Consider the following 26,610-nt stretch of genomic DNA (forward strand, 5'->3'; position numbering starts at 1 on the left):
GGGAAAATAATCAAATCAAATAATCTTTACGATTTATAATCCATCACAATTAAGACCATTGTTGCCTATGATTAGGTTAATTTGATTGTAATTGTAATAATTCAGAAATGACTGACAATCCAGTGGTTACGAACACTTCAAGCTCTGGGTTCGCGTGCAGTTTGGTGGCCATTCAAGATGGTAATGACACTTTCGCGATCATGGTCACATCAATTGCGAATATCCTTGCGTTTTCAGTGAGTATAAATGAACACAATTAACTGATTGTATTTGTAATTCGGATTTTCGCCCATCAGCTTATGGTTGTTGCTACTAAATTTCTCATTTCCAAAGCGATGAAAAAATGCAAAAAAGGAACCAAACGAAATGAAAGGTAAAGTTGATTGTTGTGATTAAAGTAAATTCTGATTGATTCTGATTAATTTTCTCAAGTTGGTTAACATTTGTATTTTGTGAAAGACCACAAATTATCCAGCATAATATTGTTCCGATGTCGATTGGTCATCATTCGCATCCCATGTCAACATTTTCGCCTCATTATTCATTTGGTATGCGAGAAACGCCCGAGGCATCAATCCAGAGCACTGAGATTTCGGTGGCTAATGAATTACAATCTGCGGATCGATCGAAATCAACAACGGTCTTCAATGAGGTCGAAATCGTTGATTGTTTACATGTTAGTAATTTAGAAGATGATCTGATGGTCAATGATAAAAATCGCGAATTTTGTCTTGTTCAGGGTGAATTAGATTCTGAGATGGAGAAAAAGGATTCTGACCCTGACGGAATTTTCTATATAACAGATGAAGCGATTCGTAAACGAAGAGGAATCGATGCTCTTAATTATCTTCTATTTCTCCGACATTTGATCTATTTTCTTGGATGTGTCGCATTTCTTTGTACGTTCATCATTTTACCGATTAATCTGATGGGCAAAGACACCAAAGGTCAAGGATATTTTATTCATTTGACCATCGAAAATGTTCCCCCGGGATCGCAATTCTTTTGGGCTCACATTTTGGTGGCCAATTCATTTCTACCGATTGGAATTGCGATCTTACTTCACAATTATACAGCTTCAGTGCTGCAACATGAAAGGTTTGCCTCTCGAACTTTGTTCATTCGCAAGAAAACAAGTAAAAAACCAAAGCTCGCACGAGAAGATATTGTTTCTTTAGTTCAAGAAATTACCACCAACGAATTGGTCATCGAGGGAATTCAATTCGTTTACGATGTTCGAAACATGAGACGACACAAAGATGATTTCATTTGCAATTTCAGCGCAGAAAAATTTTGTCTCAATTATCTTAACAATTACGACGAATCATTTGAACTGCGGCCTTATTCTTGCGGCCAATGGTTAGGACTTTTAGGATTAGGATGTTTTTTCCCGAAAACATATGCACTGACCCACTATCGACGAAAGAAATGGGAGGCCATTCGAAACTTAATCCGTGACTACTCCAGAGTGATTTCCCGTGCTCAAGGTTGTTGATTTTTCAGAATCACTATCGATTGCCACTCGAAATTAATCACTTTCTAATCGTTTAAATTGTTCCCCTCATTCAGAAGCCTTTTTCATAACATTTAAAACTGAAGAAATGACTCGAAATGTGTACAATCAGATCAATTGTTCGTGTTTCTGTTCAGCGTGTTGTCGCAATTTATCCCCTTTATCTACACCTCACGAGACGGAATCGTGGAAAGCATCATTCGCCCCCGACCCGATGGACATTAATTGGGACGCATTGGTAGTTAAGAAGAGGAACATGTGGGTTCGATCGTGTTGGGTCAACATGACCCTTTTTGCGATCTTTTTCTTCTGTACCACCCCATCTTTCGTCTTACCTTTCATGTCCAACTGGTCAACTTTCGAGTCGTTCACCGCCTGGCAACAGGCAAACAACGTCTACGGACTAGAACCGCTCTCGTTTCTGGCCCAATACAGTAAACCTTTGGCTCTACTTTCGATCGCCTCCGTCCTGCCCAATGTCGTCTTCTACTTTTCCTCTCTTGTCCCTGCTCCATTGAAATCGGAACAAACTCACGCTGTCATGTGGAGAACCTATTGTTTTATGATTCTAATGATTATCATAATTCCTTCACTTGGACAGTCGAGGTAAAAATCGATTGATTCGTTTTCTCTTTTTGCTTCGAAAACTATTCAAAGTTTCGTTTTTTTCTTCTTCTTTTCACCAACTAACAGTTTCCACGAAGTTGTTCGTAGTATCGTAAGTAAACAAACGTTCCAATGGTACTGCTTATTCCATTCATATGAATATTCATTCTTCATCATATACGTCGTTCAATCGGCGTTCATCGGTAATGGTTTAGAACTATTGAGATCTTCTCGAATAATTTCCTACTTTTTTGTCAAGATATTCCAAACATCAAGTGAAGCTGAATTCGATCATGAAATCAATCAAATTGATCTTGAATTTAATCTTGGATTGAAATATTCTCGAATTCTTTTCATGGTAACTATGATTCTATTGTACAGTGTATCTTGTCCACTTATAACGATCGTCGGTAAGTTGACAGTCTAGAAAAAAAATTCTAATTCATTAATGATGTTTAAAATATTCTTCAGGCTTAATTTTCATGGTGATCAAATATTATGTCGATCGTCATAGTCTCTATCATTCATGTTATCCAAGTTCCGTTTCATGTAAAACTTATCGTCGGATTACCGTTATGTTTTTCTCGACGATTGTCATGATGCAATTTCATTTGTTTACAATAATTTACACCAAAAACGCTCCAAGAAAGGCATTAGCATTTGACCTGATTCTTTTGCTAATATCATTGGGAATACTCCCTTGTCTTACCTCTTTGGTTCGTTCGGCGAAATCAACTGATTCATCGAAGGTACATACAGTAAGTTCAACCTCGATTCGAAAATAACGCAAAAATTGATCAATATTTCAACGATTTTTGATCATTTCAGACAACCAATCAACCGACTGACGATCAACAAACGACTGATCAATCGGACAATCAACCAAATTGGTGCTGTTGTGCTTATCTACCTGAGATAATTAAGCAAATGGGAAAATCTAAATTTCAACCCAAACAATTTAATGACGATACTGAGACAGCCAGTTTAGATACTCGTACGAAAGATACAAAGGATTAACATGATCAACAATCAATTCTTTCAATATTAATTAATTATCATTAAAAACAAAATTTTCTTCTCCTTGATTATGATATTTGAATGTAAATCTTTCCTTTCGATTCGAGGCTAATTAAATTCACCGTTCGAACGGGTAAAGAGGATGATCTTTGGTGGCATCGAATGTGATAGTTCGTACATTTTTGTTGATCGATTTAATTGTTTCCATATCTTGTTGAGTTAATTGGAAATCGAATATTGAAATATTTTCAATCAATCGCTGTTTACTTTTAGTTTTCGGGATAATTGAAAGGCCTCTTTGGTAATTGTATCGCAGAGCGACCTGAGCCCATGATTTGTTGTATTTAGCACCAATTTTGATTAGATGAGCGTCTTTTGATAGATCGTGATGATTAGCGACAATTTCAACTCTACTTACATTAGCAAGTGGAGAGTAACAAGTAACCAGGATTCCTTGAGATTTACAGTAATCAACTAAATCATCATTGGAAAAGTAAGGATTAACTTCAATTTGATTGACTGTCGGTTTGATTGAACAATTAGCGAGTAACCTTTCCAATTGTGATACAGTAAAATTAGAAACTCCAATTGATTTAGCCAATCCTGCTTTGTAAACATCTTCCATACCCTTCCAGGTTTCCAAGTAATCAACATCAGAGATTTTATTGATTCCTGATTCAGGATCATTATCGTAGCCCATTGGCCAATGGATTAGAAACAAATCAAGATAATCTAATCCGAAATTAGCTAAACTCTCCTTACAACTATCCATCACTTGGGATTGTCTATGTTTATCATTCCAGCATTTTGATGTTATCCAAATGTCATCTCTTTTCAATTTACCAGAATCGATCACTGATCGAACAGCCTGGCCGATTGGACGTTCATTACCATAGATCCAAGCACCGTCGATGTGCCGATAACCGGCTTCTAATAGAGCAAATTTGATTAAATCATCCGCTTCTTCAATGGTCAATTTGTATGTACCCAAACCGAGAGCTGGGATATTCCGACCATCAGATAGAGTGAAACAAGGAGATGACATTTCAGAAACAATTAGAGATGATTGACACAATTAACTTAATTGCTTGGCCAATAAGAAGAGGCAAAGGTTGTCGATTGTTTCAAATTGATCACAATCAACAAAACAATTACGTTTGTAACAAAAGGTTAGGGTTCTTATTGTAAGGAACAACTGACTTTCCAAATTGTAGATTTTTAATTTTCCCTTGAACAATTAATTAAACGAAAACTGAGTTTCAATTGTTATCCGATTATTAATTGTTGTGAGATTGTGTTTAATTGTCCATTGTTCAGGTTTGTACAATTTATTGTTGACTTGATTTATGTGACAATTTTGGTAATAAAGTATTATGATTATATGAAAAGTAAACCATTGGGAGATAATTAAATGAATCAAATTTGTTTGGTGTAACTAAGAATCGTAATTAACTATCAACAGATAACAAGATAATTGATAAAAAGGTAACAAGTGATTATATTAATTTGAATCGATTCATTTTGATCTTTTCAGAGCTTCAAATCTTTTTGTCAATTCTTCAAATTCTGCATCCGCTTTCATCTGAATTGCTTCCGGTTTATTGTGATCTTTTTGTTGAGATAGTTGAGGAATTGAGGTTGGAACTTGTGGTAAAACATTTTCAATATCATCTAAATTGTCGCTCGTGTTGTTAACATCGTCTTCGGATTGAATGGTTGATGTTGACCCATTGGAATCTCCATGGGAAGGCGATGGAACCAGAGCGGGACTTGGGTCATCCGATTCGAGGTCTAACAGGAATCGGTCCACCATGTTGAGGTTTTTCTCATTCAGAATATTCGGATCGGGTTCATAAGCTAAATCCAAGCTTTTTGCAATCTCTGTGAAGAAAATGAGATCAACAATTAGAATGATCACAATTTATCTGATTTAAATCATCTTACCGACTAAATATTTTTCCACCAATACTTTGGGAGGAACCTCAACACCCAATCGATGAGCTAATTTCTTGTTGACTCTTCCAAGTGAGTTTTCTCGAGCGGCGATTGCGAATTGTTTCCCATATTTCTTGGACAAAAGATCGGCGACAACTTTCAGTTCTTGACATCCCTCGACTCTTGGTGCTGCCCAGATGATTGACGAAATGGCCTCAACCAAACCTTCATCAACGGTTCTCATTTGTTCAATCATTCCAAATCGGGTAATCAATAGATCACAATACATTTCGAGCATTTCAAATGCTTCAACCAGATAATCCTCTCTTATGATATGTTCAACTCGAATCCGAGCTCGATCAATTTTACCAGTGAAAATGTATTGACCGATTTCATTGCGAGATTTTTCAGTTAATGAGGTTTTCTTTTTACCAAGTAACCTTAATCTTTGGATTGATAATCTAAGATTAGTCTTTAATTTGGTAAAATTTGGTGAAATTGGAGGAACCATTTTGAGTTAATCCAATTGCTCAAGATGAGAAACCGAAAACCAAAACCAAAACAAATTCACAAAAAGTAAACAAAAATCTTTGACAATCCAAATATCCAGAGAACCGAATGAGCGATAATCAACAATTAACCTGAAATCGAATCAATAAAATCAAGAATAAACAACAATAATTAATGACAACAATATAGAAATCAACTGAAAGATAGAAACAATCAAAACAATCAACAGATTTGGTCCAAGAACATTTTGGTTACCATGAAATTAGTTGACATTTAATTAACTTACCAGACAAAATGAAACAGAATTCAAGTTAATCAGATTGATCAGTTTAGTGATATTTATCAATAGTATCAGATGAACAATTAAAGGAATGAAACATTGAGACAATTAAATTAAGTAAACAAGAAACATTATTCTCGGGCCTTTGATATTGACGTTTAATTGTAAACAACAATCTGGTTAATTGCTTAGTAACACAAAATTTTAGGTTAGTTCAAAAGGATTGGCGGTAAAAATAATAATGCAAATCAAGACAAACAATTAGCAAAACAAAATTCTTAATTGTAATTGAATCATTTGATTGGCTATTGAGAGGGAATGTAATTGATTCCAATTATTTGAAATTGATTAATGATTACATTGAGATCGGTGTTGAAATGATGTTGTTGGTGATTCGAGTGATGATCAAAGTTTAGCTACTCGAATGATTGATTGTTAGATAAACAATTATTCTTGGCTTAATTCAACAATCAGTCAATCAGTAAATCAGTAAATATGATTTGAAATGAATTCATCTAAACATTCACCATGTTGATTACATGATATAAAACTCACTAGGTGATGAAGATGAAGATGAAGATGAAGATGAAGACAAGGATGAGGATGAACAAAAAAGTTGCGTGTAAATTTACATGGTGAAAGTTTCATCCTTATTTTCAGCTGAACAACAGATAATTTCATCACTTGTGCTCTGTTCATCATCCTCATCTCATCATCATCATCTTCTTAATTATAATCTTAAGGAGAGGCAAGTAAATTGTTCTTGTAATAAGAATCAAGTAAACTTTAATTTCCCAGTGAATTTGGTTTCATTGTAAAAATTTTTTTTCTTTCTTGTTACAGTTCAACTTATCTAATTGTTTATCGTTAATTGTTTATCAAGTGATTAACTACAACTAATCAATCTCAAAATGGAAGCAATCAAGAAAAAGATGGCGTCAATTAAAATTGACAAGGACAATGCTATGGACAGAGCTGATACCGCTGAGAATCAATTGAAAGATGCTCAGACCAGAGTTGGAAAAGTAATTAGAGTTAATTGTGTTCCTTGGATTGTTGGTTAATTGTTTTCTTATTGTTTAGGCTGAAGAGGAAATCCAAGGGCTTGAGAAGCGATTAAATCAGATTCAGGAGGAGCTCGCAAAGGCCACTGCCGATCTCGCTAAAGCCAATGAAGATCTTGAAAGTAAAGAGAAGACCTTACACTCCGTGAGTTAATTTAATCGTTAGAAATTAAGGTTATCAATTAATTAATTGTTTCGTTGAAATCATAGGCTGAGAATGAATTGGCTTCGTTGTCTCGAAAAGTTCAACAACTCGAGGAAACTTTGGAAAACACCGAAGAGAGAACTCGAACTGCTCAAGTTAAATTCGAACAAGTTTCTCAGGCCGGTGAAGAAAGTGAAAGGTAATATTGATCCAATTTCGAATAACAATTAACTAATCAATTGACCTTAATTTAGATTACGAAAAATGTTTGAACATCGTTGTACCGTCGACGAGGAGAGACTTAAAGTATTGGAATCTCAACTGAAAGAAGCTCGAAACACCGTTGAAGAGGCTGATAAGAAGTGCGATGAGGTATATAAATTAATTAACACAATTAAAAAGAAAATAAATCAAATTCGATTGTTAATTGTTCCGTTTAAAATTAATTTCTATTTCCTAGCTCGCCAAAAAAGTCGCCGAGGTTGAAGATGATCTAGAACGAGCTGAAGAGCGAGTTCAAACTGGTGAAGTGTAAGTATTTAAAACTAAACAATTGATTATAATTAATGATTAATCAAATCATAAGAATTTACAACAATTAGACTAAATTAACTTAATTTATTACAGTAAAATCTTGGAGTTAGAGGAAGAGTTAAAAGTTGTTGGTAACAATGTGAAGTCATTGGAAGTCGCTGAAGAAAAGGTAAATTGTTACAACCCAATGAAATAAATTGCCAACAATTAACCCAATTTCCAATCAATTTCACTAATAATAATCACTCCCAATATCAGCTAAGCTAAAGTTGATTAAGTTTCCTTAAAGTAACTGATATCAGATAATATCAAATAGATTAACATTTAGATTTAGATGTGGATTAAGATTATGATGAAGAGGATTACCAATAGATGATTAGAAAGATAAATGAAATAACAACAGATTCTTAATAAATGGTTTAAATTGGGATAATCTAGATAATCGACTGGCTTAATGCCCAAGAATTAAAATGCTAACCAAACAAATTTCACTGTTGATCATCTTCATCTTGTCTCTATTTCGTAAATTGTTGAGAAAACAATTGTTCCTAAATTTGTATTGTAAGATTTTCATGAGACTTGCTCTCGATTTAAATATAAACAAAGTTAACATGATGATCTAAATGTTGATTAACTTAGAAGGAGAAAAAACAACCGTTAGGAACTTTTTACTTTCTCTCTCGTTCTCTCTTGATTTGGTTGAGTTGATAATCACACTTTCTCACTCCAACGAATCAACAGAACAACAGAATTTTCAGAATTTAGATTCGTACCTAAGACATTTACTCATTTTTGGCGAGAGGAACCAAATTAGATGCCAGAATATTATCTACCCAGATTACAGGGTAAACCTTTATCATGAACGGATAATCAACTAATCGGAAAGTGACAATATCATCATGACAACTTTCAGGATAATCTTCAGGATTATCTTCATGTATCATGTTCATGAACAAATTTGATCATGTTGATCATTTTTGCTTTGTTTCAACAACTTTTTCCCCTCTAATTTAATGTATATTTTTATTCAAGTAAAATGATAACATGAAATTAGATTGAGCCCTTTAATTAGAAACTATTTTAAGCAATTAACTAATTTAATCGTGGGTGTAATGTTAGATTAGATTGGGAAATGAGTTGGTTTTCCTTGTTTTGTCAACTTTTTGATTGTTTGATTTGATTGTTTGATTGACAATTAACTGGGATTTGTTGTTGTTTGTTGATTTATTGTCAATTGTGACAAAGACTTTGATTCAATGGGAAATTAGAATTACAATTAAAGGCGTTGAAGGAATTAAAAGTTGATTTTTTATCTCTCACAATCTAACAACAATTAATCTAATTGTTCTCACTGTTAATCAGTTAATCATTTTTAATTTCTTCTTTTTTTCTCTCTCTTCTTTAATCATCACAATTAAGTCTCTTGCCAAACAAGATGAATACGAATCAAGTATTCGTGTTCTAACAACTCGACTACAAGAGGTAAGTTTTTCTTCTTGCTGTTCACAATTAAATCGCTTAATTGTCAACAATTTGAATGGAAATTTGTTAATTGTTCAATCATGTTTTCGATTATAATTTAAGGCTGAAGCTCGAGCTGAGTTCGCTGAAAGAACAGTTCAAAAACTGCTCAAGGAGGTTGACAGATTAGAAGGTAAAGTTTTTTTTTCTTTCTACAATTAACTGATTGTTGGAATTAACTAATTGTTCTATTTTAATTATTATCAGATGAATTGTCTCACGAGAAGGAGAAATCAAAATCTCTTACTGATGAAATGGATCAAACTTTTGCTGAATTAACTGGTTACTAAATTGTTACGACAATTTAAAAGTAAAATCGCTTCTGCTACACAATTAACTATTTCCAAAGGAAAACGAAAGTAATTAATCAAATCAATGAAATTAATTTAAATTCAATTGTTAAATTGTCTCAATCAACAACAATAAATTACTTTATTTCCTTTAATTGCTTTTCTTTGTTGATCTCTTCCAATCAATTGATTGTTACTCTTTAATTACTATTACATATATAAAATTATTTCAATTATTAGATTAGTTAATTTGTCAAATGTAAATGGACACAAAATAAATACATTAACAATCAATTTAGTTAATTGTGGTTCTTAATTGTAATCAGATGATTGGCTTTTATCCCAAGCTACTTATTTGGTAATATTAATTGTGAGTTAATCTCAATTGTATTTACTTGACGATTTGTTGATTGTTAACAATAAACAAACTTTGAGAGGAAACAGTTAACATTGTTAAATATAAATTGTGAATCCATGATTTGATTCAGTTCAGTTGATCAACTGAACTTTTTTACACCGAGTTAGTTAACTATGGATTTTGTTATAACAACAATTTGGCTTAAGAAATTAAATTTCATGCCAAATCCAGTGGATTAGGATTAGGATTAAAATACAGAATCAAATATTTCCCAAGACACTTTGAGTATTATTTTCATGGGGAAGCAAATGAAATTCATGATATTCATTGAAATGGAAACAGATAATCAACTGATTAACATGGTAATCGAATATGTTAAATCCAATTGATTGTTGGAAATTAAATTAACTTGAAAAGTTTTCGAGATCATTTTTTTTGTCTTCACCATTTAAACTTTGGTTAATTGTGGACAATTTAATATTCATTTAGGTTTGATTTTTAATTGTGATAATAAATTGGCAACAATCATTAATCAAACTATTCAAGTTACAATTAACTTTCAAGAGGAATGAATAATTGACAATTAAGATCTCAACTTCTGTTTAATTGTAGCTTCCGTTGAATATATTTCCCTGTCACTAATTAATTTACTAAATTCATAAGTTAATTGCCAAGTTTATGTTTAAAGCCAAAAAAAAATTAAAAACCAAAAATTAAGTTAATTAAATTCACAATTTGATTAATTATTTCAATTGTTGAATCTAAATTTAAATTGAAAGGCCTGAAAATTTAAGTGTGAAGGTAAAACTTTGACAAGTTTACAAGATTCTGATAGATTAATGATTAACAATTAGATGTTAATTGTGTCAAGATTAAATTTGTTAAACTGATCAAAAAACTAATTATAAATTTAAATTAATCTAAAACCTTTGAAAATATTGAATTTCAATCAACTTGTTGTTGTTATTGTTTAGATATTGGATCAGCTGTTTACCAAGAAAAAAAGTGAATCGAGTTGATGTTTTCAAGTGATTAATTGTTTTCTAATTACACAATTTAATCAATGAATTTTGAGTTAGTTTGTAGTGGACAATTAAAATATTGTCCATCAGTGGTTGATGTTATTGATCAATCTCTTGATTGTTATATTGTTGGTTGTTATCAGTTAATTGGTGAAGGTGAAGATTCTGGTTTGTCGGATGATCAATTAGCCAACATTAATCAACGATTGGGTTGTCTTGTTTACATTGATTCGTCGGTGATTAAGTTTAATTTTGATTGTCCTGATGGTGGTGTGTTTGATTTAAAGGTGATTAAAGACTCTACTGGATCGGGTTGTGGTCAATGTTGGACTGCCCATTCAAATGGTACAGTCGCTTGTTATGGTTTAATCAATGAGACGATTGTTTTAAATCAAAGGATAATTACTGGTAGTTTAATGTTGTGTTCATTGATTGTTTGTGATCCAATTCTGGTTTGGTGATTGTCGGTGATTCTGATTCAAAAGTGATCGCTGTCCAAAAGGATAAGATAATTGCTGATTGTAAGGTTACCAGTTCATCGGGTGATCCGGTTTGGTGTCTTAATTGTATCCAATGTGATTCCAATTCATTTGTTATTTTCTCGGGTTCTGAAGATTCACAATTGAGAATTAGTTTACTTCAATCTGGCTCATTCTCGCCAATCTTGAAGACAATTAAAGATTTTACCGCTGGTGTGACTTCAATTGCGATAATTAACAATCCAAATAGTGAACATGATGATGGCGAAAATCACAATTACGATTATATTGTTTACATTGGTTCTTATGATGAGACCATAAGAGTTTATCGGCTAATCATTTCCATGGATGGAAAAGGAGACAATTTAATGGACCAACAATCAATTAGTTTGATTTGTTTACAATCAATTGGTATAAATAATTCGGGAATTTGGAAATTGATTCCAATCAAATCGCAACAGAATTGGCCTTACATTTTGACCGCTTCCATGTACGCTGGGGCTCACATTGTCCAAGAGAAATCAATTGTAACATCGATCACAATTCCCAACCAATTAGATGATAAATCTTCAAGTGATCATTTGATTTATGGTGTCGCTGGAACAGTTAATTGTAATCAGATAATTGTCACTTCATTTTACGAGAAAACTTATCATATATTTAGACGCTCTTTTTAAACACCAACAACGCACTAATTGAGAATCAATTGACGCGTTTCTGTCAACCAACTTGTTGAAAGAAAATTGATTGTGCCAATTACCATGTAATTTATATTCGTATTTTCTGAGAAGGCAAAAAATAACACCAATTGCATGTGGTAAATTCATTACCATGAAATGATGATTCAAATTTCAATGATCTTTCAGTTGAATGGGAAAAGGATGTTGACTCATCAGCGCCATTTCTGTTTACAAACATTTCCTTTTGAAAGTTGTGATGTTTTTGTTTTGTCTCCGGTGATTTTTCCTCATTTTTGTTTCTTTTTTCATGTTAATTACTTTTATTTAATCGATTTAAAACATTTACCATCACCAAGATGATCTAATTTCCATTAAGTGACCTCAAACTCTACGGAAATCCGCAAGTTCCAAGGCGTTTTTTCAATTTTGTTTCTTCATTTTCTCATCAAACTTATTCAACTTTTTCTATTTTCCTGATACAATTTCAATTCTTTTTCATTTTCAACTGATTACAATGAATTCTGATCTTGGTGATGCATTGGTGAACTTTTTACTGGTTTTTTGTATGTTCAGTTTGTCTCATGGTGACCCGATAAGATGCAGAAATGACCAAGGAGATTCTGTCGACTGGTCAGTTGTTTACAAAATACCAAAGGAAGCAAAAAATTATCAATCCAATGGACTTGAAGCTGTTTATTTATCGGACAAAGGTGAAAGTTCATGGAAACTATCAAAATACCTAATGAATGATGAGAAAAATTTGATCGGATTAACATTGTCACCATTGTATTCCTCTGGTGGAGATTCATCTTTAAATTATATTCTTTATTCTGATCAACCTCATAAAGGAGATACTCTGGGGGCTGGAGGTCATTCCAAAGGGGTCATAGTTTTTGACTCAACATCGGGCTACTGGTTAATCCATTCGGTTCCCTCATTCCCACCCGATCCAGCGACTTCATCTCGTTATGATTATCCTGCCACCGGAACAATCAACGGACAAATATTTCTATGTCTTTCTTTTAACACTCACGACATGCTATCGGATATAATTGAACAATTGCTTTACATTCAACCTCATGTATTCAGTAATTCATTGAGTCAATCAGCTTTCCAACAATTTCCCCAATTAAGTTCACTAATTGGCAAAAAGTGGATCAAACAGCCTCACAATCAATTAACTCTGAAAACTATTGGTGGACAATCACTGATCAGCTTTGGAAAAAGTCCCGATGCTCATATTGACATTTATTCACAATTAGCGGCTCAATCATTGAAGACTGACCTGTTAGCCGAAACCTGGAGGAGAGGAGCTGGTGGACCTTTACCCTCTGAATGCCAATTAACTTATCAGGTTGTTAATATCGACGAAATCACAATCAACTATTCAGACAAATCAGCGGTTTGGTCTTACATGGAGGACCATTCAAAATGGGCGATTAGTGGACAATCAACTAATCCATACATTTGCATCGGTGACATCAACCGTATGGCCTCACAGGCTAAACGAGGCGGTGGCCTGGTTTGCATGAAGAATCAGCGGGTTTGGAAAGCTCTTCGTGGTTCCATCAATCAATTTGAACCATGTCCTCGAAATAATTCCCAGAGAAATCAATCATTTTTCCAACGGGCTCTCCATTTTTTCACCAACATATTCACTTCTAAATTTTCACTTCCAGCGAAAACAATCACCAGAGATCGAAGGAAAAAGGAACTCAGATGAAACGGGAAACCATCGATCAGATCATTCCAACGGAAATATCATATCACTCGAGTGACTCAGTTCTCACAATCAACTTACAAAAATCATAAATTATTTTTTGACGAAGAAACAATCTAATCAATTTGACGATAATCAATGAAATTATTTACAAAAATCTGATCAGCGATTTAATTGTTTCAAATGATGACATGAGAAAAAAACATCATATGTGTTTTTGTCTTGAACATTTTTAATTATCTTTTGATGTAAAATCATTGATTGGTTGTAATTGATATTTAAAACAATCAAAATTTGATTATAAAGCAATCACCATGTTACGAATTGATCTTGGTTTGAGTGTTGTTGTTATCGATTTGCTAGCGAAACCATTGATTGTCATATCTACATGATCATTGTTGGTATTTAACAGAATTAAAACTAAATTGTTGTTCGGAGTGATGAATGAGGTAGTGTGAACATTGGCCGGAGCGTTGAGAACACTATTACCAACTCGAGTTGATCCGATGGGTAAAAATTTCGTGAAATGGGCTAATGCATAGTACATTGGATTCTTGTAATACTCTTGGGAAGTTGCGTTGATAACGATTGTAGCATCGACCCAATTCTTTGCCCAATTAGGTCCACCATCGGTGTTTACAGCTAAAGCCCAGTCGGTCCACCCTGTTGACCAATGTTGAAGACCTTCCAGAATATCGATAGCATAAGATTCAGCTCGATCCCAAGCACCAAGGAATTGAGAAGCTAAAAGAGAATCAATTGAAAAGAGATGAGAATCAAATTGTTCCGTTATTCTAGAAATACAATTTAAGATAATCAACTTACCAATTCCGAAATTACCCGCTTCACTTGAGAATAAAAAGTAATTCGGATATTTATCATGGACTTTGGATAAAATTTGATACGAAGATGGATAATTTCGAGAATACCAATGATAAGCGATACCGGTGACGTAAGAAGCGGCCTCAGCATCGTCCAATAAGACGGATGAATAACTTTCGATATCGTTAGTATTATCATCGTTAATCATGAGGGTTAAATTTTCCTTTCCCCAACCAGCGGCTTTAAGAGCTGGACCCAAGTCGAGTTTAACAAAGTCTCGAATCTCTTCAGGTTTCATACCCAAAGCATTCCAAGCATAACCTGACCTGAATCCTTCAGCGGGTTCATTTTCAGTGGTCAATCCCCAGAATTTGATTCCTTGTTCCAAGTAAGCATTCAAATATCTAAAATCAATAAGATAAAATAATGTTAACATTCAAGTAAATCGATAGTTGATTTTAATCACTTACTTGACATAATATTTAGCCCAGAGTTTGTAATAAACATCACCGGGTCCCCAAATTAAGCCTCCGGCACCATTCAGTTGATGATTAACTTTCATCCACGCAGGGGATGACCAAGCTGAACCAAAGGCTCGGAACTGAGGATTCAATTCCTTAGCCAACTTGAGTAATGGAATCTGAATATAAGATTTTTCGATAAAAAAGATCGATTAATAGAATCATGAAAGAAAAACAAGAGCATCGATACTCACTCGGTATTTGGTGTCTTCTTCGGCAAGAGCGAAATGTTTCAATTCAAAATCGAACTCGGTATCGTCCAAGGAATAAGCTCGAACCGATGAATCAGATCCGCCGATTGGAACTCGTCCAATATTGTATTCGAGACCATTAGGTCCAAAATAATCTGCCATAAATTGTCCAACTAAATCATCTGAAAGTGTATCGATGTTAATTGCTGCTCCATCGGTGAAACAACCACCGAAACCCAAAATGTTTTGCTTTTTATCATTGACATCAACGTTCAACACAAATTGATTGTCATTGTAAATCTTGGCCTTTGCTTGATCAACGGTAACAATTGTCTTCTCTAATCGTGAGGTTTTCTGATCTGAATCGTAGATGAATATTTTACCATGTTCGAAGGTCTTTTCAATGTCCAAAGTGTCACACGAATTTGCATCACAAACACAGACAAACGAATCGGCGGTGTAAGTCCGTTTATTACATTCGCTTGCTAAGGAAACGGAGAAAACAAGAAACAAACTAATTAAAGTTAGAAAACTCATCACGATTAACGAATCAACTTTTCGAGAACTCAACACTAAATACAATTAAACATTTTCTCTTCTTATATTTATACACCAATAAACTAATTCTTGCCAAGAATATTATCTAATTAACAGTTGATCGTTAATCGAATCCATTGTTTTATAATCAATTTCCATCTGACGAAAACAAAGCAAAGGTAAATGATAATTTCTCTGATATTTTTACATAACAATCAACAATAATTAACAACAATTCGATGTAAATTAATGATTATTATTGTTCCATGTTATTGTTTTACGATTAAATTGTTGTTACAAAATTTTGCTCTTAATTTGTTGCTATGATGATGATAAAAGATACAATGTACTTACATATTGATCTTGATTCGTGAAAGCGATCGATCAACTTAGAAAATGACCTGAAGTTCTGATCTTTTCTGTTCGATGAAACTTTCATCTGTAAGCTCGAATATTTTGTTCAACAATTTCAAGAACGAAAGAAACAAAACTCAAAATCTATTCTTTCAATCATTTTATCGTCATAATAAATTTACATTTAGATTAATGTATTTAGTAAATGTACTATTAATCTGATTGACTAAATTTGATTGTGTTTTGTATTCGAATGAGAAATTAAATCGCTGAAAAGTTTAAGTATTTTTTCATGATTCATTTTCAGAGTTGCTATAAGACCGTTTCTATTGTAAACATCACCGGTATCGTTGTAATCGATTGGATTTCCCTTCAGATCGGTCATGATACCATTTGGAATTGAATTGAGTAAAGCATTTGGAGCGCAAATGTCCCACTTCTTGATCGATGTACTGTGAACATAAGCATCGGCGAAACCCTTGATTAACTGGAGTGTCTTGTAACCCGAACCACCGGCACTTTTCACATCGTAACTTTTATCATCGTTTTTGTACATTTTGGCTAAATTTGATTTTATATCTCCAGTATGTGAACGAGATACAATGAATCGTAACTTTGATTCACTTTCACTCTTCATTGGAGTTGGAACATTTAAAATTAAGTCTTCGATAGATTCGGAGAGTCCGGTGTCTTTCCAAGCCCAATAAGTTTCCTGGCTGAAAGGTTCGTGGATAATTCCTATGGTGGCAACACCTTTCACCGCAACACAGGCCATTGTTGTGACATATTGGGTCAGATTCTCTGAGTATTCTTGGGTTGCGTCTAATGGATCAATCCAAACAACCAGATCTTCCATAGAGACCATGGAACTTGGTAGATTGTGAACATCGTCCGCATAAAGTACATCTTGAAGTTCACCGAAAGGCAAGAAAAATCCTTCGCCCTCGGGGCTATCTTTTTCTTCTGAAATGATTCGTAGGCCAGGAAATTTAGCCGATACTTGAAGAACCATCATTTGGTGGGAACGTAAATCTCCTTCGGTTAATAATTCATCTTTCCCATTCTCGTCCTTTGATTTAGATCGACTATGTAATTCTCGGTTCTTCATCACTCCGACCACTTCTTTGCCCCCTCTTTCCGCTGCTTTGATTAATGTCACCAGAAGAGTCTTCAGATCAATAGATTGTCCTCTGAAAAGTTAAACAACAAACAAATGAGAACCAAGATTAGTAATGGAAATCATTGAAATTCTGTACACGTACCCAAGGGATGTTGGTAGATTTGGCTCTCGTTTTCGAGCTTTAATGTGATTAAGAACATGATTAGTGATTGATGATGATGAATACAGAAGATAAATGCTAATACACAAGACTAGAACTACTATAAATCCAAAAGGATTTACTCGAATCATGTAAGGCCACATTTCTGTTGACCCAAAGTATCAAATACTCTGTGATACCAGATGAAAGAGAGTGGAAAGTAATTAAGTGTCATGAACAGTCAAAAAAATACGAAAGAAAAAAAAGAAACAATTAATTAACTAATCGAGAAAAAATGATTAGTAAATTCGATGAGAAAAAAACAACATGAATTCACAAGAATAGATAAAAAAATGTAAACAAAGATTTAAAAGGTAAACATGAGAGAGAGAGAATCGATAGTATCAGCTGTAAATGTGCGATAATATCGAATCTTAATTAGATGAGTGTTTAATCGGATGAATAGAAAATTTGTTTAATTAGAATAGTCTTTCGACTAATCATACAAACAGGATTAGTATTGTTGTTATGTATGGATAATAGAGTTGGTAGAAAAGGGAAAAAATCAATGGAAAAATTGATTTTGTTTTCGATTCCAACTTGAGGTAGTTTGGTTTCCATTTGGAACTTTTGAACTTTTATCAGTGATATACATGGAATAATGTTGAAGTTTCGAATGATGATTAGTGATGAATGTTAGATGTAGTTGGGGTGAAAGAGAATTATAAGTTAATCTTTGTTTTTTGATCAATTCGAAATGTAAACAAAGTCGAAAATGATTTGATCAACTTGACAAGATTATGGATAATGTTGAGATTATGCTGCCAATTCGTTTGCTTCGAGTAATATTCCTTGAGTAAATAGTTTCGATAGCGATTGGTTTTGCCAATACTCGATACTTTGCAGTGAAAAGGAATCAGTTCTGGTGAAGATTTTATCCATGAAAAGTTGTTCGAAAAAATTGACGGAATTGTTGTCGTTCCTTTTGACGATTGTTGTTTTATCATGATAAACGGCATAGTTGGGATATTCGAAAAATTGAAGAACTTCTCGGCTTCGAACAAAAACTCCAATGATATACTTCGGGCTGGTTTTCTTAGGCAGTGTAATCGATGATGGGACAGGTGAAGGAGGAAGATAGATGATCTGCAAAGGAGTTAATATAATATTCTTCATGAAATTATCTCCAAATTTACGATTCGAGCCGCGATCTGCAACACATTCAAGAGCTTTCTCGAGTTGGCCAATAGCTCCAAGAGAAAAATGGGAATTGAATAGCTCATAAAGAGCTTCGACAATGATGTCCATTTTTCCAGCGGCGATGTAAGAATTGATCTTCTCGAAAAGGATATTTTTGTTATTGTAGATAAAAAGGTCATCGGCAAAAGCATAAGAAGTAGAATTGACACATTCAAGAGCGTATTTAACTTCGAATGGGAAATCGTTCTGCAGAAAATCTTCTCCATAATTAACGAACAGCTTTTTAATCGCCATGAATTCAAGATCATCACAAGAGCTACTCAAGAAATCAGCATGAATCACTCTGATGAGAGTCGATAAATTTTCTCTTGATTGTTGATGAATTTTGAACATTAGAACAGTACTTTTTCCAAATTGATCTCGAGACAATATTCCAGAATTCCAGTCATTCCAAGAGTTCCAATCATTTCCCTCTTTTACAAGTAATTCTGGTGGACAGATTAATCTAAAGTAAAATTCACCATCCAAATCGTTCACTGAGGTATAGAATTTATGAATTATATTTTCATCGACCTTTAGTTTGAACAATTTCTCAACCCTGCCTTTGGTTATCATGAAGTTGAGATGGAAAATTTTGGCTTTGTTATCAATTTCCACTGAGATTTCATTGATTTGTATTGAATCAGATTGTTGTGAACAATTGGAATCAAAATGAATGGCAAACTGGTTCGTTCTGATCAAATTTCCCAAAGAAAATGAATCAACATCCATATTAATGACATTTAAATTGGTTGGAGGATCGAATAAACTTTTAGGAGAACCATCGAGTTTCCATTTGATTTCATATCTTTTTCCTGATTGACAAATATTGTGAATAAACGAGATCATCATATCAACGGATATCAACGGCAATTTAGCGGTTACCCAAATGAAGTCCATTCGTTTTTCATTGAGCCGTTTGAGTAGATTACAGTTCACCTCATCTCGATTTCCAATTGCAATGAATTCACCTCCTTCTAGACGGTAAAAGTTTTCCAATTGAGCATCAATTGGCTTCAATTCCATCAAAGAATAAGCAATTTGTTGAAGTAACAACGACAATTCATTTTCTCCGAAAACATAATCAACGGGCAAAAGATCAAGATCGAATTTCGCATAACATGAAGATTCTTGAGAAAACATAATTAAAGGAAAGAATATTAATCACTGAGAGAGACAGAGAAAGTAAACAACAAAAGATTAGAATTAAATTACAATTAATTTAATCAGAGAACTTTCAAAATCTTGACAGAAAGAAAAAAGATCGAGTCTCTTTGGAATGAGTCCAATTCTAATAGAGTGAAAGGCAGATTCCAATATCGAATCCGAAGAATCTGATATTCTAAAATCGATACTTTGATCGATGTATCGAAATAACTTTTTACCTTTTTGTTGATTTTTAATGAGAAAATAATCAAAATTGATGATTAATTAGAAAGAGATTAAATTAATTGACCTAATTAAACGAAAATATCGAGAAGAAATTGGCGAAACTGTTCAAATATGTTGAATGGAGCAAAAGAATCAATCGAAGACAAAAAATTTCGACTCATTTTTGACGTTTTTGGTTCGATGAAACAATTAACTTTAAATAGGAAGTTTAATTAGAAAAGAAAATACCAATAATTCCAACAATTAACTAATCCTTTAATTATCCATAAATATATCAATTCCTAGATAAATCCAATGTTCATTGATTAGTAACATTGATTAACAATATTGATAGAAAAGTAATACAATGTAATTAAAAGACAAAATTTTTCCGGGATTAATTAGTAGACAAGGTTAACAATTAACTCTTCAAGGATTGATTTAAAGTTGACGTGTTCTAATTTATCAACAGTTAAAGATTCTAAATAAAAAAAAAGATGATACAATTCACTCACCAGTCAATCTCTAAATTCAATTGAATTGAGTTCAGTTAATTGTTCCAATTGTCGATTCTTTTACTTTTCTCCCAAATGTTAATCGGGTTGCGCAGATTCTGAGCCAGATGATCAGTCAACTATTATTTTCATGTTTCCATCTGATTGTTTACTAAATTTCTCCCTGAAATCAACTGAATATTAACTCGATTAACTAATTGTTAGGTAAGTAAACGAACAATTTGACCAATTGGACTCTTGTTTCTTTCTGTTTATCAAAATCCATCAAAGGGTTAATTTTGTTTTCTTTTGTTTTTATTTTTTTCTTTAGTCTTGTTGATGTTTTTCATGTCTTTCTAAACGTTGATCATTTATCCTTGATGATGAATTTACTTACATCTTATTACGTGGTTTTCATTGTTATTATCAGTGGAATTGTTGATTATATTGATTGTTACTCAGCTGGTGTCAAGTTGAAAGATGTTGACAGTTTGGTCTTCAAGGCTGGTCAGTTTACCTTTAGTCGCAAGGGTGGACACTCTGAGCCTCAATTAAAGTGTCTTGGTGGACCAGTTAAGTGTAAACATCAACCTAAATTGGTTAAATGTTACAATCAAGGAATCAAAGGTTCAGGTGATTCATTTCGAAATATTAATTGGCGATGTGAAGCTGATCTTGCTGATGGTTATTCATTTGATAAAATCAAAGTTAATTGTGAACCATTTGACTATTCAAATGATTTGGTTGTCAAAGGCTCTTGTGGCCTTGAATATGTTTTAGATTTTGACAACGATGATGATGATGATGATGACGATGATAAAGACAATGGTGACAAAAAGGATCGTATTAAAAGGCAAAAGAATATTGGAAATTGGATCACCTATTTAATCACCAGAATTCCCAGAAAATCAGCTGAGCTATTTTTCCGAAATATCTTTTCATTTGTCTTCTTCTCTGCAATTGTTTACTTATTTTTCTTTGGTTGGCCTACTCTTCCAAGAAGAAGACGATCATCATCATCAACCCCACCCTGGAATCCTGATGAATCAACTCAATCAATACCCAATAATAGATCGAGATTCAATCGACAAGATCGTGAAGAAAGTATTTGGGCAACAATCATCAAAGTGATATTGGAATTTGCATTTGAAAAACTATTGAAAGCTTTCATCAGATGAACGGTCAATTGTCCCTTCAATTGGTCAGTTTGAATGGACGATTCTCATAAAGTTATCAAAGGTGATTCGATACTTGGATTGTGATATTTTCTTGAAACCAAAAAGCCAAAAAGTTTCGACGAAAACCTTGGTTAGAACTTTATTTTCTCATCAAATCGAAATCAAAAAAGAAACCCAACCAACTTGATTAACCCTCAGATTAATTGTTATTGTAATTTAAAAATGTCCCTTTTAATTTCCTGCATCAATACTGATTGTAAATGATAAATTGTATCATAAAAGACCTTAACTGTGAATATCCAAGGTTAATTGTTACTTAAACTCAAACCAACTCATCATAAACCAGATTATCTAAATAAGAATAATTAAATTGTTACCCTGACAATTGTCAACGACTTTGACAATTACAAGAAGACAAAAACAATTGGAACAAGAAATCGGCGGATTAGACAAGAAATTAAACTTGGTGACAATCTATTAATAGATAATCAAAAATTAGAATTCAATTCTATTGTAATCGATTGTAATCATCTTGAAGATTAACTAACAATTTGTTAACTAATCAAAGGTCAAGCATGCTCATTGTTGATGATTGATAAATTGCTTTAGGCGCCTCTAATCACATTGATGGCAAGTTAATAATTCACCAACAATTACCCTTACATGTTAATCAATCAATTAACTTTTCTATTGTTAATTTAATTACCTTTTCCATTGTTAATTACTCTGCCTTTCCAATGGCCTACAGTGAACCCAATGCCTGTGAACTTAATTGTGCCCACGATGAGTTGACCAGTTATGGTTACGAATCAGAACTTTTTGTCGAACCAAGTAAAACAATCGATTTTCTCTGTGTCATTTGTCAACATGTCGCTAAACGACCTAGGACCCATTCCCAACTAGCCGATGATGTTACATGTAAAGTGATCTTTTGCTCCGAATGTTTAAAAAGTTATATTCGCCATCATGACAATTCCTTGACCACTTCGGAAACTCAACGATATGCTCTCTGTCCATTTCGATGTGGTGCTAATTTAATTATTCGAGGAGTGAATCGTAACATTACATCAATTCCAAAAATAGTCTTGAATAAATTGGCCTCATTACAGATGTTTTGTCCATTCGCCCGAGGGACAGTTCGATATTCAAAGTTCGAGAATCATTTACAAAATGGTCAATGTGAATGTCGAGGATTCACTTTAAATGAGAGATTATCATTAGAGAAAAGAGTTGACTCCATGTTGAATAGGGTTTGTTCCGAACAATATGAGACCGATGAACTAATATTAGTTCGTGACTTCGCCCGATTCATTTTAGATTCACTTTATCCGGATTAAAGGATAATCTTTTCCAGGCCTAATCCATAACATCTTCCAGAATTAATGTAAAAACCAAAGGTAACAGAAAAAAGAGGAAAAGGAAATACAACAAATCTAATCTGAGTTTTTTTTTCTACAAATTTTCTAACTCCTTAATTACTTAAATCTTTATCTAATTAATATATCGTGAGAATTTGATTACAACTATCTAATCATTGACTCGTTTTTTTTTCATTCGCATCAATTTTTGTAACATTAATTCAATTGATTGATTAGATTGTCAAGACAAACTAATAACGGTTTTCATTTACTCAATAAAATCCAAATTGCTAATCATTGAATTCTAATTGCAATCATGTTTTTTAATTACTTCTCTTGGTGGATGATAAGATTAAAGGTGATTACAAGGTAACTTTGTTGATCGATTGGGGGGTGGGAGTGGAAACAGAGATTCAGAGCTGCTCCATGGTGGAGATCTGGATACATGGAGGGTGGAAGAAAATGAAACCAAGAGTTGGAACATTGATCCTGATTTATTATTAATATTCTCATTGATTCTTTAAATGTTTTCTATTAGATAATTGAAATTAATTCTATCATATCATATTCTAAATTAGAACTCGACTGATTTGGAGGGAGAAAGTGATAGAGAGACAGAGAATCTCCATCAATTTGAATCAACTTAATTTCTAAATTGTCGCGAAAACAACAAATATAATCACCATTCCCCGTCAACCAGTTCCCGGTTCCTCTTACTCTTCCTCCTCGAACTCAATTCCACCCTCTTCATCAACACTCCACCATCAACCAGCGAATCAGTTACAATCATACACACACTCCCACTCTCTTCGTCACCACCACCACCACCTCCACCATCTTCATCACCTTCAACAACCTGGACCCTCATCTTCATCACCATTGGCTCTTAGGCATCCACAGCATCCACAACAACACCAATTGATTTCGAGTGTCACCTCAGCCAATCCCAATCAACAACAATTGATTAAGAATCGACAACAACAAAGGGCCGTCGGTGTCGGTGGTGGTGGCGGTGGAAACCTTGGTTCGCTTGGCGGAAGAATGTACCTACTGGTGTCGAGCTACGAAAGTCGAACCGATGGTCCAACCTATGTAACCACTCGAGATGCAAACATAATACAGAAATTAAAAGCTCTCAGGATCATCGAGGAGCCACTTAAATTTACTAATTACAATTGTTACAATTATAAATTTGAATATCCGGACATTTGTGTCCTCGATTGGTTTCAATTGCTTGGATATCGAGTGCAAACAATGGCCATGACTTATGACCCCGGTGTCGCTTGTATCAAACACATTTGGACGATGTATGTGTGAATCAAGAGCAATTTAAATTGTTCAATTCAATTGCTGGAAGCCATTCAATTAGATTTTCATATTTGCTATCTATTAGGGTCAATTGTTGCCATGGATTAACAATCAACCATTGAAATCATCAAAATCGATTGGATTAAAAACTCGAACCTTGCAAACATCAATCATTGAAATTAATCCAATGATTAAATGATTACTGGTCATGATTATCACAATTTAGAATCACAGTTAATTACATTTCTCTTTTTACTCGTTTCTTTTGCTTTCCTTTCCAACAATTAAACTAAACAATCAATACTTTTGAGCTTCCCTTTTCATCAGCATTGTTTTTTTTACCTCTGATAATTTTTTCAACTAATCATTATGATTAATTAACAATTAAAAGTTGTAAACACAAGAGAAACAAAAAAGTGCTTCTTACAATTAAAAAAAACTAATTAAAGACTAAATCATTGTGGGCTTTTAATCACAAGAAAATTGGATAGATAATAATTTGATTGTCTCCTCGCCAAGATTAACCTTTGATTGGATTTTTATTTATCTTCTAATCAACAATTAGTGTTTGATTGTAGTAAAAAAAGAACAACAAAAAAAACAATAGATTAGATTGATTATTGTAAAAGAAGATGAGTGATCATATATTAATTGTATAGATTTAATTATAATTATAATTTATATAAATATGATTCTCTAAAGATTCATCCGAGAATCTAAAGTTAAGTTTAAATTTCTAATGTCGGATGATTGACGTTCTGTTAATACAATTGATGAAGATGATGAGTTTTCTTTTCAAACTGTAGTGAAGTGAAATTTCAACTCGCCCTCCAAAACAGTTACTTATCTAACTCATAGAGGGAAAGACAAAATTAGTTATTTCATCATCTCTTATAACCAAAGATGAGTAACTAATCAACGAGCAAAGAGTAATATAAGACTGCGACCTCCTGAAAAAAGAGCTGTTTGGGGATAAATCTCACGCGAGTCGCCACTGTCGTTTTTCTCTTTCTTTTTCCCTTTCTTTTTACTATTTTGATTTCCTCTCTTACTTTTCTCTTTCTTTTCGCAAAAAATTGGTTAAAGCTTTAATGAATGTTAAATTCAAGCTCAATTAAAATCTCGTTGAAAAATGGCCTTAAAATCATTCAGAAAACTTTTCACAATTTAGTTGACGAAAAGACTACTCTTTGTCAACGAGTCATTTTCAAAGAACTAATTAACTATCATCAACCTAATTAACTATTTTTAGTCAACTTTTAATTTTAATTCAATTCCATTAACTACCATTGATTAATTACCAACCGTAATCTCAATTAACCAAATGAGTAATTTGGTCTCTCTCCCCTTAAATTGTAACAATTAACCAATGGCAGTTGGTTATCAATAATATACTTCTTAGAATGGATATAAAAGAGATGATTTTCCTTAGGAAAATCAGATACCAAAATTAATCTAAGATTAAATTGTTTTAAATTTCTCTTAGAGAAATTATTGTGTCTCAAAGTTAACCCTAAATTAATTAGTTAACCTTAATCAATTTCACCTTGTTTTTTATTTGTGTTCCCCCATATTAACCTTGTGCTTAATCACCTAAGTTGATTTACCTTCATATTACCGTTTTCAATTTAGTTTTGTCAGTTCAAGAGGTAGTCATTTAATCACAATAAATATTTAATTTTTTGTTATGATTCATAAATTGTCACTTGGTTATTTTTATCAATCTTAAGACAACGGGAAGTAACATCCTGAAAATCGTTGAGGACTATTCAAACTCTAACGGTTTCAAACATCCGAATATTAAAGTGAATTGCCGAGTTTTCTCAGTCTCTCATTTTAATCTACGACAAAACAATTAGTTTTGATAATTAAGGAAGAATTAGAGGAGAGAGAGAGAGAAAAAAAAGAAAGATTTGTATGAGCGAGAGGGAAGAAAAAAGAATATTGAGTTTTAACCATCAACCTTATTGGTTTTTGTTGGTTTTAGTTGGATAATTACTTCAATTTTAGTGATAATTTAAACACAATCAAGTAATTGATTAAAACAAGAAGAGAAATGAAAAGAGCTGTTAACACAATTACGTTCATCAACTAAAGACAGTTTTATTTAATTTTGTTTGGGTTTTTATACGGAGAGAAAAACAGTTGAGAAAACATTTTAAAGTAATTGGTCCGTTTGAATATTTGGATTATGTTGTTGTTTAGAGAGAAAGAAAAAGACAGAGAACATGAGAGAGAGAGAGAGTAAGAGAGGGAAAATAGACAAAGAGAGAGAGATTGGTTTTCAATGGCTGTTGCCAAAGA

General features: G+C 33.3%; 9 protein-coding genes across 13 annotated transcripts; 4 read left to right on the forward strand and 5 right to left on the reverse strand.

Moving 5' to 3' along the window:
* Window positions 1-67: 67 nt before the first annotated feature.
* On the forward strand, window positions 68-3,204 carry LOC128396284 (CSC1-like protein 1). 5 transcript variants are annotated; one of them, XM_053356849.1, is made up of 8 exons: window positions 68-236; window positions 297-373; window positions 433-676; window positions 740-1,487; window positions 1,570-2,119; window positions 2,207-2,529; window positions 2,591-2,877; window positions 2,948-3,204. In XM_053356849.1, the coding sequence occupies exons 1-8, from the start codon at window positions 108-110 to the stop codon at window positions 3,134-3,136; spliced, it is 2,547 nt and encodes an 848-aa protein (XP_053212824.1). In that variant the 5' UTR covers window positions 68-107; the 3' UTR covers window positions 3,137-3,204. The 5 variants fall into 5 exon arrangements, with proteins under 5 accessions (XP_053212824.1, XP_053212826.1, XP_053212821.1 ...); XM_053356851.1 differs by having other exon boundaries at window positions 2,591-2,868; XM_053356846.1 differs by having other exon boundaries at window positions 433-1,487.
* Window positions 3,062-4,330, reverse strand: LOC128396298 (aldo-keto reductase AKR2E4-like). The gene has a single exon (XM_053356866.1). The coding sequence runs from the start codon at window positions 4,179-4,181 to the stop codon at window positions 3,255-3,257; it is 927 nt and encodes a 308-aa protein (XP_053212841.1). The 5' UTR covers window positions 4,182-4,330; the 3' UTR covers window positions 3,062-3,254.
* An 87-nt stretch (window positions 4,331-4,417) lies between these two features.
* Window positions 4,418-6,026, reverse strand: LOC128396299 (IST1 homolog). The gene is made up of 3 exons (XM_053356867.1): window positions 5,868-6,026; window positions 5,081-5,712; window positions 4,418-5,017 (listed from the first exon to the last, which is right to left on the reverse strand). Exons 2-3 carry the CDS (start codon window positions 5,580-5,582, stop codon window positions 4,653-4,655), a joined length of 867 nt encoding a protein of 288 aa, XP_053212842.1. The 5' UTR covers window positions 5,583-5,712; window positions 5,868-6,026; the 3' UTR covers window positions 4,418-4,652.
* Window positions 6,027-6,452: 426 nt separating this feature from the next.
* Window positions 6,453-9,570, forward strand: LOC128396300 (tropomyosin-like). The gene is made up of 10 exons (XM_053356868.1): window positions 6,453-6,609; window positions 6,705-6,886; window positions 6,945-7,070; window positions 7,136-7,269; window positions 7,325-7,442; window positions 7,531-7,601; window positions 7,698-7,773; window positions 9,024-9,086; window positions 9,189-9,258; window positions 9,333-9,570. The coding sequence occupies exons 2-10, from the start codon at window positions 6,773-6,775 to the stop codon at window positions 9,413-9,415; spliced, it is 855 nt and encodes a 284-aa protein (XP_053212843.1). The 5' UTR covers window positions 6,453-6,609; window positions 6,705-6,772; the 3' UTR covers window positions 9,416-9,570.
* A 2,890-nt stretch (window positions 9,571-12,460) lies between these two features.
* Window positions 12,461-14,002, forward strand: LOC128396294 (deoxyribonuclease-2-beta-like). Its single transcript, XM_053356861.1, has one exon. The coding sequence runs from the start codon at window positions 12,469-12,471 to the stop codon at window positions 13,675-13,677; it is 1,209 nt and encodes a 402-aa protein (XP_053212836.1). The 5' UTR covers window positions 12,461-12,468; the 3' UTR covers window positions 13,678-14,002.
* LOC128396290 (lysosomal acid glucosylceramidase-like) lies at window positions 13,819-15,805 on the reverse strand. Its single transcript, XM_053356858.1, has 4 exons — window positions 15,212-15,805; window positions 14,967-15,136; window positions 14,500-14,900; window positions 13,819-14,418 (listed from the first exon to the last, which is right to left on the reverse strand). Exons 1-4 carry the CDS (start codon window positions 15,743-15,745, stop codon window positions 13,973-13,975), a joined length of 1,551 nt encoding a protein of 516 aa, XP_053212833.1. The 5' UTR covers window positions 15,746-15,805; the 3' UTR covers window positions 13,819-13,972.
* A 439-nt stretch (window positions 15,806-16,244) lies between these two features.
* On the reverse strand, window positions 16,245-17,679 carry LOC128396295 (inositol monophosphatase 3-like). Its single transcript, XM_053356863.1, has 2 exons — window positions 17,362-17,679; window positions 16,245-17,289 (listed from the first exon to the last, which is right to left on the reverse strand). Exons 1-2 carry the CDS (start codon window positions 17,520-17,522, stop codon window positions 16,326-16,328), a joined length of 1,125 nt encoding a protein of 374 aa, XP_053212838.1. The 5' UTR covers window positions 17,523-17,679; the 3' UTR covers window positions 16,245-16,325.
* Window positions 17,680-17,778: 99 nt separating this feature from the next.
* Window positions 17,779-19,838, reverse strand: LOC128396289 (uncharacterized). The gene has a single exon (XM_053356857.1). The coding sequence runs from the start codon at window positions 19,738-19,740 to the stop codon at window positions 18,175-18,177; it is 1,566 nt and encodes a 521-aa protein (XP_053212832.1). The 5' UTR covers window positions 19,741-19,838; the 3' UTR covers window positions 17,779-18,174.
* Window positions 19,839-20,445: 607 nt separating this feature from the next.
* Window positions 20,446-23,300, forward strand: LOC128396086 (uncharacterized). The gene is made up of 2 exons (XM_053356610.1): window positions 20,446-20,687; window positions 20,794-23,300. The coding sequence occupies exon 2, from the start codon at window positions 20,843-20,845 to the stop codon at window positions 21,638-21,640; it is 798 nt and encodes a 265-aa protein (XP_053212585.1). The 5' UTR covers window positions 20,446-20,687; window positions 20,794-20,842; the 3' UTR covers window positions 21,641-23,300.
* The last annotated feature ends 3,310 nt before the right edge of the window (window positions 23,301-26,610 follow it).

The sequence above is a fragment of the Panonychus citri genome, unplaced genomic scaffold, assembly GCF_014898815.1.
Source record: "Panonychus citri isolate SS breed McGregor unplaced genomic scaffold, ASM1489881v1 Contig00143, whole genome shotgun sequence".
Classification (NCBI taxonomy): domain Eukaryota; kingdom Metazoa; phylum Arthropoda; class Arachnida; order Trombidiformes; family Tetranychidae; genus Panonychus; species Panonychus citri.

Coding starts and splice junctions, on each gene's coding strand:
- LOC128396284 (XM_053356846.1), top strand. CDS start 108: ATGACTGACAATCCAGTGGTTACGAACACTTCAAGCTCTGGGTTCGCG. Junction 1,488..1,569: donor AGTGATTTCCCGTGCTCAAG/GTTGTTGATTTT, acceptor CCCCTCATTCAG/AAGCCTTTTTCATAACATTT. Junction 2,878..2,947: donor ATTCATCGAAGGTACATACA/GTAAGTTCAACC, acceptor TGATCATTTCAG/ACAACCAATCAACCGACTGA.
- LOC128396298 (XM_053356866.1), bottom strand. CDS start 4,181: ATGTCATCTCCTTGTTTCACTCTATCTGATGGTCGGAATATCCCAGCT.
- LOC128396299 (XM_053356867.1), bottom strand. CDS start 5,582: ATGGTTCCTCCAATTTCACCAAATTTTACCAAATTAAAGACTAATCTT. Junction 5,018..5,080: donor GGTGGAAAAATATTTAGTCG/GTAAGATGATTT, acceptor TTTTCTTCACAG/AGATTGCAAAAAGCTTGGAT.
- LOC128396300 (XM_053356868.1), top strand. CDS start 6,773: ATGGAAGCAATCAAGAAAAAGATGGCGTCAATTAAAATTGACAAGGAC. Junction 9,087..9,188: donor TAACAACTCGACTACAAGAG/GTAAGTTTTTCT, acceptor TTATAATTTAAG/GCTGAAGCTCGAGCTGAGTT. Junction 9,259..9,332: donor GGAGGTTGACAGATTAGAAG/GTAAAGTTTTTT, acceptor AATTATTATCAG/ATGAATTGTCTCACGAGAAG.
- LOC128396294 (XM_053356861.1), top strand. CDS start 12,469: ATGAATTCTGATCTTGGTGATGCATTGGTGAACTTTTTACTGGTTTTT.
- LOC128396290 (XM_053356858.1), bottom strand. CDS start 15,745: ATGAGTTTTCTAACTTTAATTAGTTTGTTTCTTGTTTTCTCCGTTTCC. Junction 15,137..15,211: donor AAGAAGACACCAAATACCGA/GTGAGTATCGAT, acceptor TCTTATATTCAG/ATTCCATTACTCAAGTTGGC. Junction 14,419..14,499: donor AGCGGGTAATTTCGGAATTG/GTAAGTTGATTA, acceptor ATTCTCTTTTAG/CTTCTCAATTCCTTGGTGCT.
- LOC128396295 (XM_053356863.1), bottom strand. CDS start 17,522: ATGTGGCCTTACATGATTCGAGTAAATCCTTTTGGATTTATAGTAGTT. Junction 17,290..17,361: donor AATCTACCAACATCCCTTGG/GTACGTGTACAG, acceptor TTAACTTTTCAG/AGGACAATCTATTGATCTGA.
- LOC128396289 (XM_053356857.1), bottom strand. CDS start 19,740: ATGTTTTCTCAAGAATCTTCATGTTATGCGAAATTCGATCTTGATCTT.
- LOC128396086 (XM_053356610.1), top strand. CDS start 20,843: ATGATGAATTTACTTACATCTTATTACGTGGTTTTCATTGTTATTATC.